General features: G+C 56.5%; 1 protein-coding gene across 1 annotated transcript; it reads left to right on the top strand.

The window, feature by feature from the left end:
* The first annotated feature begins 1,942 nt into the window (after positions 1-1,942).
* HOXB9 (homeobox B9) lies at positions 1,943-5,789 on the top strand. Its single transcript, XM_003414661.4, has 2 exons — positions 1,943-2,459; positions 5,059-5,789. Exons 1-2 carry the CDS (start codon positions 1,943-1,945, stop codon positions 5,292-5,294), a joined length of 753 nt encoding a protein of 250 aa, XP_003414709.1. The 3' UTR covers positions 5,295-5,789.
* Positions 5,790-9,500: the final 3,711 nt, after the last annotated feature.

Here is a 9,500-nt window from a genome sequence, read left to right as displayed (position 1 = left end):
GGAGAAGGAGGGGGCCGGCTGGGCGCCGGCATTGATCTTTAAAAAATCATTTTGAAATCGCCATAATGTGAAGAAATATGGCGCTTCACCCTCGTATTTCACACGTAATGACACGAGATGGCTTCATTTGGAAAGAAAAGTGGGCGGGAGTGTGTGCGTGTGCAGAGGTGATCCGCAGTCTTCCACATGGCCGAGGGGTATGGCCCAAAAGATGAAACCCCAAGTTACAATGGCCCCTCCTTTGTTAAAAGGACTGAACTGGGGGCGATGTTGGGACTCTGAGGGCAGTCTGCTTTGTACCGGCCCAGCATTTGAGAACCACGAGAAAATCAGCCCCAATCCACCCCTAAACCCAGCTGAACCCAGGCGGAACCGAGTCTCTCCAGGGACGTGCCTCACCCTGTGCCCCACACCAGGGATGTGGCTGCACTCAGGAAAGGGGCTGGAGGAGCAACACTGGGAGAGGAGCCAGGAAACCAGCATTGGCCCCGGGAGAGTCTCAGCGCAGGGCCGCATAGTACACACCAGTAAAGCAGGCTATTTGGAAGCTCTAGTGATGGGGTCCTTGGGAGAGAAGACAGAGGAAGGTCGAGAGACTGTGACCCGGCTGTGCTCCTCGTCCACAGCCCCTATTCTTGTATTTGGAAGTCAGTTCTTGGAAATTGGTTTGGAAAGCAGCAATCCCCAATGAGAGGAGAGGACAGGTGAGATGAAGACTCGGCCTTAAGCTGGGGGGGGGCGGTGCGGAGGTGGAGATAACTCCGGACCCCTTCCCATGCCTCTGCTCTGCAGACATCTCAGAGAGGCTCTTTTAAGCCTTTCTTATGGTCAGCTTCACCATCTGGGCAATTTTAGGGGCCAGGCAGTTACTCAATTGAGGAAGGAAGAAATGGTTTTGCCCCCACCCCAATCCCTCTGACCAAGGCCAGAGAGAGGCCCAAGAAATTGAAAGGAGCCCTTGGTTAGTTGTCTTAAACTCTTTTAGAGGCTCAGGTTTCCAGGACCTGATGAATCCCCTTAACCTCAAACAGGTTCCAATTTCAGGACAGAGGTGGATTCTCAGACCCCCATTCCCTGCCGGGGGCTCAGGGGACCCGCTGAGAGCCTAGGCCTGTAAAATTCCCAAAATAGTGCGCAGAGAGCCCTTGCAAAGCTGATAACATTCCATAAAATCCCAACTTGTCCCTATCCCCTTTACTTCCTCTCCAGTGGATTGTTGCTGGTGTGGTTGTTTAATAAACATCTTCTGTCAAGGGGACAGAGGAGAGGAAACGAGGGCCTGTGGGGTGGGGGGGCAGGACCACCTCCTCCTTAATTATCCTGTCGGGCCTCTCGGGCTGTCCCCGGGCTGGGGCTCCCTCCCTCCCTCTCGCCCTTGCTCTCCCTCCCTCTCTCCCTTCCTCCCTCCCTCCCCACCCGCCTGGGGAGAGGGCTCCACAGCCTGCGTCCCTCCAGAGGCAGCCCGCTGCTTTCCCTCCGCCTCCCCTCCGCCCCCGCCGCCCCATGTCGAGAACCCCCCCTTACTGCAAAGGGGGGGGCCGGGCGGCCGGCAGCTCGGGCTGAGGTTACGTGTCTGCCGGAGCCCTGACGTGATAGCACATTGCATCAGCATAAAACAATCCATCCTCGATATGGAATGCGGTGAGGACGGATGACAGCGAGAGCGCAGCCCCCTCGCCCGATTGATTTATGTCGGAGCTGACGCTTTATCAGGCAGTCGGAAAAACTTTGACCAATCATTTTGCAAGGAGCGCTGAGCCGGGCTGCTCCACTGTACTTTGTTGGCTGAGAAGTTGAGCAGGGGGTGGGGGTGGGAGGGTGGGGGGCCGGGGGGGTCGCGTCCGAAAGCCCTCACCCTGGTCCGGGTGCCACCTCTCCCTGCTTGGGCGCCGCCGCGCGAGCGCTTCCCTTCCCCCTGCGAGCGCCCGGATAATGTCTGAGAATGTCCATTTCTGGGACGCTTAGCAGCTATTATGTCGACTCCATCATAAGTCACGAGAGTGAGGACGCGCCTCCAGCCAAGTTTCCTTCCGGCCAGTACGCGAGCCCCAGGCAGCCGGGCCACGCGGAGCACCTGGAGTTCCCCTCGTGCAGCTTCCAGCCCAAAGCGCCAGTGTTCGGCGCCTCCTGGGCGCCGCTGAGCCCGCACGCGTCCGGAAGCCTGCCGTCGGTCTACCACCCCTACATCCAGCCCCAGGGCGTCCCGCCGGCTGAAAGCAGGTACCTCCGCACCTGGCTGGAGCCGGCGCCGCGCGGCGAGGCTGCCCCGGGGCAGGGCCAGGCGGCGGTGAAGGCGGAGCCGCTGCTGGGCGCGCCTGGGGAGCTGCTCAAACAGGGCACACCCGAGTACAGTTTGGAAACTTCGGCTGGCAGGGAGGCCGTCCTGTCTAATCAAAGACCCGGCTTCGGGGACAATAAAATTTGCGAAGGAAGCGAGGACAAAGAGAGGCCGGATCAAAGTAAGTTATAAAAAGTGAGGAAATACCCAGGCCGAAGGCCAGGCAGGGGGAGGGGAGGGGAGAGGCAATAAACCGCGGACAATGTGAAGGGAAACCGCGGCGGTCACCGGAGAGCGAGTAGGGGAGGAGGGACGAGGAAGGAAGGAAGGAAGCTAGCTAGCTAGCTGGGACCCCCGGAGGGGAGATCGAGGCCGCATGAGGAGGGCCGCCCTCAGGACTCCAAATCCCGGAGGCAACTGGGGCACAGGGACCAACTCGGTACTCTCGCCCTCCCGTCCCTCTCTCTCCGAGGCCCGGGCTGAAAGCCCGGGAAGAGGCCAGCGAGGGCCAGCGGGGAGAGGAGCTGGCGGGGCCTGAGGCCGTCTGCCGGCGAGGTCGAGAGCCCGCGCGGGCCAGGGATGGAGCGCGCGGGGCTGCCCGGGACTGCGCGCCTGGCAGCTCTCCCCGCGCCACGCGCAGACCGTAAAAGCCGGCCAAGGGGGAGGGGGCTCATTAGGATTTTATTTGCGAGGCAACAGCTCGGCGGAGAATCGTTCTGAGCAGATCTCTCGCAGTAGCCGCGCGGGGTCCGGAGCGGGCGCCGGCAGGGGCGGGGGAAACCCAGGACACAGTGGCTGAGCCCGCTCCCAGATGCGCCGGCCCCTCCCCGGGAGTCTTCCCCTCCGGTGGTCCCCTCCCCTCCCGCCCTGGGTTGACGCTGCCTTTTCTGCGGCCTCTGCTCCTCTCTGCGGCGCTCCCTAGCCCCAGCCGGAGCTGTCCGCCACGCGGAGACTCGGGAATCGCTTCTGAACTTCGGGGCGGACCGCCTGAATGGAGAAGACGAGATCCCGAAGGGACCCTGGGGAGAGGAGTGGTGGGGGAAAGCAAGGCTTTGCGGAGAGGCGGAGAACTTTACCCTCAGTCGGTAGTTTCTCCTCACTTCGCATTCCGGCAAAAGCACCCCTGGCTAGGACCCCCGGTTTGGCTAATGTCCAGGAGGTGGTACTCCTTGGGGGGGGGGTGCGGTTCCTCAGAGTTTTTTTTTTTTTTTAAAGTTGACAAGGGCAAATCGGTGAGGGGGCTCTTAGCCCCAAATAATAACCCACAGGCTGTCGGGGACAAGTCCTCCCTCCTTTCTCTTCTTGGGGAGTGGGAGTCAGATATTTTAGCCTCTGCTTACCCTGACAGATTTTTCACCAACACAGTGGCCCATGGGCCCTTTGGGCTGTCCTTGCCTGCTAGAGGGTGCGAGAACTGACCCTCTCCCCTGAGGCCCCTGAGGGTTGCGCTACCTCCAAACTGCCAGGTTGAATCACAAGGGTTGGTGTTTGGGGAACAGGGCTCTTCCAAATCCTTCTCAGACACACTGGAACAGACTCGCACCCCAAACCCCAAACTCTGCCTGGAAAGCCCATTATTGCAAGGCAACCATTTGGCCAGGATCAATTATTAACAGTTTTTTCCCTCTTTCATAATTAATGCGGCCCCAGGTCCTATCCCAAGCAATCACATTAAGGAAATAGCTCTGCAAATTGGTAAGACATGGTACTTAGGGTAGGATGAGCCAGATTATTGTTTTTTTACTATTCAATGCTTTTCATTTGGGAAGAAGGAAGCTAGCAGAGGGTGGATGTTGTTATAAATTGGCTTGGCTTTTAATTGAAGAATTTTCTGAGTTCCAGGGAGGGGGAGAAGGTAAGGAGAAGAGACGCTGATATAGATTTCTGCTTCCTCTTTTTTTTTTTTTTTCCATTCCTCTACTCGGTTATCCCCTTCTCTGCTCTCCCACTTGGGGCCAGTTTTCCCCACATCATCTGTGGCACCTCACCTTGGGACTGGAGCACTCTCGGTCCCCAATTTCCCTGAACTGGCGTTAACCAAACTGCGAGCTGGGCAGGAGCGGAAAAGAAAGACTATTGCAACCATAAGTTATCTGTGAGCCCCCCGGAGCTCCCCTGTCCATGGGCTGGAGTTGATAAATGGTTGCAATTGGCTTGCATGTGAATTGGAGTGTGCTGGATGTTTGCGTCTCTAAGTGTAGGCCCATATATGCAGGGTGTGTGTGGTGGTGGGGAGGGTATCTACACGGACACACATGCCTGCTGCCATGTGGCCAAGGGAAGCAAGTTTGTGCTCAAGACAGGGTTGTATTCAGACTGGAGGGTTGAGAGGTCTCTTGGTTGTGGCTTAACAGAAGCACCCCCCAGCCCCTCCTCTCGCCTCCCAGACCTGGAGGCAGGACTCTTTAGGTCAGCCATCCCTGGCCAGTTCGGTGGTGCTGATTGTGGGGCTTCATGCTGGCTCTGATCTGAGTCCTAATCAGCTTGAATCCAAGCAAAGAGAATGATCGATCGAGAGGCAAGCAAGACTTTGACAGTGCCCAGGAATACTGGACACACATTTGGCTCCATCCTCTCCAAAGGGCCTCTCACCTGAAGATGTCTATGGCAACTGCTGCCCCATGTCTGGGACAGTTTCTGGGAGCCTGAAGGCCCAGGCACCCATTTCTCCAATGTGTGATGGGGAGTGTAGACCAGAGGTGCACCCTCCTGGAAATACAGCACTGGGGACCCTTCATACCCCCTGCCTTTCTTTGATTCTATCGCTGCTTCTCTTTCAGCCAACCCCTCTGCCAACTGGCTGCACGCTCGCTCTTCCCGGAAAAAGCGCTGCCCCTACACCAAATACCAGACGCTGGAGCTAGAGAAGGAGTTTCTGTTCAATATGTACCTCACCAGGGACCGTAGGCATGAAGTGGCCAGACTCCTCAATCTGAGTGAGAGACAAGTCAAAATCTGGTTTCAGAACCGACGGATGAAAATGAAGAAAATGAATAAGGAACAGGGCAAAGAGTAAAGATTACCACCAGCCCTCCCACCCCTTCCCCATCTCACTCTTATTTATAAGTGATAGCTGCAAAGCCAGTGCTGTCTGGGATGTATTCCAGTGAACGGGGAAGAGGGTCTTTCTTGTCAAAGTCCTCTTCTGCACCCAGGGTCTCTCTTGTTTCCTTTGCCCTCACCTGTTTCTCTCTTCTCCCCTGGCCTCAGGAGGAAGTTTTGTTGAGTTAGAAAGTAGAAGTAGTTGGTTACTAAGAAGGTGGTGGGCCACAAGGAAAGAGAAGCCCTAGTCAAGCCCTTAGCACGTCCTTAATTTTTCTAGAGAGCCCCAGCCCCTCACTTCCTGCCTGCCTGTTCCCTCCCTGGACCTATCCAAAAGTCACCCAGGGATGCTCTGACTGCACCCAGCCTAACAGACACCTGCATACACAAAGCTTGGACTCCACAGTAATAACAGGGAATGCACACAGGCAACACTTCACTCAAATGAAGTAACACCCCAAATGTAGACCATCACACCCCCCAAGCCTGGTGCATCCCAAGCCTGACAGAACAGCGCACAGACCATGGGGCAAGCCAGGGTGTTACCCCTGGTGCTAATGTACCCCAGGGAGATGACTACAGATGCCCTTCTGAATGGGGTGGTGCAGCCCAAAGGGCTCAGCATTGCAAAACCACCTCCACAGAACTCCCAACTACCCCCAGGGGCACAGGCCCACAGGCAGGTGGGGCAAACCCAGCTCTCAAGCCAGGTAGACAAGGAAGGGCAAGGAAAGGGTGGGGGCTTTACCCCCAACACACATTGTTGCAGGAAATGTTTAATTCTGCATGATGCTTCCCTCTCCTTCCAACAAAAAGAACTCACACAGTGGGTCCTAGACCCTTGGTGGTGTTGTCTTCTCCCTCATCCATGCCCTAGTTGACAGAGACTGTAGCTTCTCCTGCTATCCACCGGCCCTGCTTCCTTCAACATCCTCCCCAGCTCCAAATTCACTCCGTGCGGCCAAACCCACCTAGCACCAGCCAGTCAAGCCACCCCTTGTAGAAAAACCTCTTCACCCTTTACCCCCGCTAGCTCGATCCAGCTGTAGGTAGGAAGGCCAAGCCAGGAGAGTCCAATTGAGAATTTATTGTGAATAGATTCAAGTGCTTTATTCCTGGGGAAGTTGTTGGGAAGAGGCAGGAGCAGCGGCGCTAGCGTGTGGAGCACGGCGCATTCCTCCCCATCGCGCCCGCATCCTGACCCACGCAGAGGACCCCCGGGCCCGGCAGCCGCCAGCACCAGCGCAGAACGGGACCGGCCTCAGTGCTGGACTTTGCCCCCGGTGACTCCGGCTTGGATGGCGATTTGCGAGACTAGCGCGCGCGCTCCCTTTCGGGAACAGTCCCGCGTGCAAAGTAAAGAGACATAATGGAACCTAAGCCTCAGGCTGAAACTTACTCCGCTTCCCTTTCTCCCCCGGCTACCCCACCTCGTCAGTCCCCTCCAATTCCATGGACTCTTGCTCCCGCTCCTCCAGGCATTTCAGTAGAAGTTTTTGCTTTGTCGGTGGCTGTCGTGAAATTGTGCTTGTGTTTTGTGGTTTCCTTGGGGGTGATTGTCTCGCCTGTTTTCAGTTGTCGCTTATTTGGGAGGGTTGTGGGTGGGGGTGGGTAGGGTGAGGGACTTAGAGCTCTGATTGTTCGTTTTGGAAGAAAAAACCAAGAAAAATAACAAAAAATATATATCACTCTAGAAAAAAAAAATCTCTCCTCGTGTCTTATTCTGTGTTGGCTCTCCCCACCTGCCCTAGGTTGAGATCTTGGTTGCCAGGAGAATAGCTTGGAAAAAAGGGAAATGCCTGTGCCCAAGAGGTTCCTCCTTAGATCTGGCAGAGCAGACTTCCCTGTGGAACAGACTGCTGATTCTGAGACCCTCTGTCCCAGACCCAAGGTCCCGAGATTATTGCTTACACTACCAGTCTTCCAAAAGGACAACTGGGAGACTGGAAGGGCAAGGACAGGAAACTATGCAGTTTGGAAAGGGTTTGGGTCTCTGGGTGAACAATGGCGTTTTCCCCCAAGGTTGTGCTGGCAGCTTCCCCACCAGCTCCTGGAAGCAATTTCTCTCTCAGCCGCCTGAGAACATCACCCTGGCTTGGCCACTTGAAATGCCAGGCAAGCCAGGAAGGCAGAGACTTTCTTCTGCTCTTCCAGGCAGTGGGGAGGCTGTCTGTAGAAGGAGGCCTGGGGAGGGCAGGGCTCTCTCTTCTGCTCAGAGGGAGTGAGCTCCTAGGGTTTTCAGCCCCCATTTGGGGCTGGAGGCTCCAATTTGAGCCTTGGTCTGAGGTGGGTTGGTTTAGCGGGGGCTGAGGCCTGGGGAGGCAGTTGGCAAAGGCCGGGAGAGGGGATTGGGTGAGGAACAGAAGTGTTCCAGGGGAAAAAGTCCCTTTGCAGTCGGACCCCAGAGGCACTTTTCTGTCCCTTCAAGCCTGCGTGTCCCCGGCAGAGCCCCTTAGGAGGACTGCGGCTTCTCGGCAGCCCTGCTTTTCTCCCCCAGGCGTTGGGATTCCGCCTCTGCCGGGCTGGCTCTCCTGAGCTGCCCCCGCCCCCAGCCGTCTACCCGACCCACCTCAGCGACGCGGCAGCAGGCCGAGACCCTGCGGGTTGGTTAGAGGTGAGGACAAAGCCTGACTCCAGAGACAGAACCTTAGAAATGAAAAACCAAGGCCTACCCCCCTCGAACGAAAGGACGCACCGATCAGAGAGGTGCCAGGAGAAAGCGCAGCTCGCGGGCAAGACCGAACCTCGGACTCGCAGGCTCCAGGAGAGTTCCGTAAGGGACATCAAATGAATCCGCATTAGCGGTTGTGTAGCCTAGTCTCTCCCCATCCTGGGCTCCTGGGGCCCAGCCGGTGCTGAGAGTGTGTGGAGAAGGCCGGATTCCGCCAAAGGGAAACGCAAAAAGCAAGGCTGCAGCCGGACGCAGCGCTGCGGGGTAGCGGGTGAGGGCGCCCGCAGGGGCCTCTGGCGGCGGCGGCGTCTGGGTCCCGAGCCCGGGATGGCTTCTTTAAAGACAAACAAAGGCGAAGTTGCGGAGGCTCGGAAGCCGGAGATGGGGAAATCAGTTGTCATAAAGGAGAGATTCACAGAGAGACCGCAAGAGTGCGAGGCAGAGAAACCGGGAGAGGAATTCAATGCCGTGTGCGCAGCAATAAAAGAATATGACCGCTATAAAACTTTATCGCGTATAAATTTCTGAAGGTTAAGAAACTAAACAGCAGCAAAGCAAACTGAGAGGGGAAACTTTCCGGATCTGAGAGCTACAGCTGGGCCTGTGCTCCGCTGGGCCTGGCTGGGACTGGGTGGACCCGGCAGCCCCCACCCTCACCCGCCCAGGATGCGGGGCTTGGGGCTTCCGGGAGCCCCAGGAGGCAAAGAATGGAGAAGAGGGAAGGAGGAAGGAAGACACTTTTTTTGTCGCAAATCCTTTGGAGACCGCAACTGGGACTCCTGTCTTTGTTCTTCACACCCCCTCCAGAACCGAGCGTCATAAACGAGACGCCCCCCCTCTTCCCGGGGCTTACACACACACACACACACACACACACACACACACACGTCTGGCGGAGCCAGACGTCTGGGCAAGGGCAGCCCCTTCACCCTTTTACAGACCCTTCCCACCCTCTCAGGCCTCCTCTCCCCCCTACAAAAAGCCCAATTGTTTCTCTTCGAAATTTGAAACAATTGTGTAAGGCTTGCAAAGTGCTCGTTTCCCCTTTTTATGGGCCATAAAAGGCGCACTGCTTGGCGGTCTCAGCCAGAAATTAGGGGATTGGGAGGTGGGGGAGTTAAGTACCAAAGAAAAAAGCTTATGGCTTCTTTTTTCTCCCCACCCCCTTTTGCTTATTTTAGCTTATCTTCAAAATTTCATGAACGGTTTCTTGATTTCGATGCCTTTTCTCTCGCCCGCTTTGGTTTCCCTCCCCTCTTTTCTGCCAATAATGAAAGTTTCTCTCGCTTGTGGCCTCGGCCGATCGCTCTCGGAGAACCTGGCCGAGCCGTTGGCGGTGGCGCCTTTTCGCAGAGCGGCCGCTAGATGGCACTCTTGCTCCACGTGAAAATCCCCAGTGCGGCGGCTGCCTGCGCCTGCGGCTCCGCGCAGCACTTGGGTCAGCCGGGAATCTATGAACTATCGCTACCAAAACTGATGAGTAATTTGTCCGTAATAAAAATATAGGGT

This window comes from Loxodonta africana, chromosome 18 (assembly GCF_030014295.1).
Source record: "Loxodonta africana isolate mLoxAfr1 chromosome 18, mLoxAfr1.hap2, whole genome shotgun sequence".
Taxonomy (NCBI): Eukaryota; Metazoa; Chordata; class Mammalia; order Proboscidea; family Elephantidae; genus Loxodonta; species Loxodonta africana.
This window is presented reverse-complemented; position numbering and strand designations above follow the sequence as displayed.

Coding starts and splice junctions, on each gene's coding strand:
- HOXB9 (XM_003414661.4), top strand. CDS start 1,943: ATGTCCATTTCTGGGACGCTTAGCAGCTATTATGTCGACTCCATCATA. Junction 2,460..5,058: donor CAAAGAGAGGCCGGATCAAA/GTAAGTTATAAA, acceptor CTTCTCTTTCAG/CCAACCCCTCTGCCAACTGG.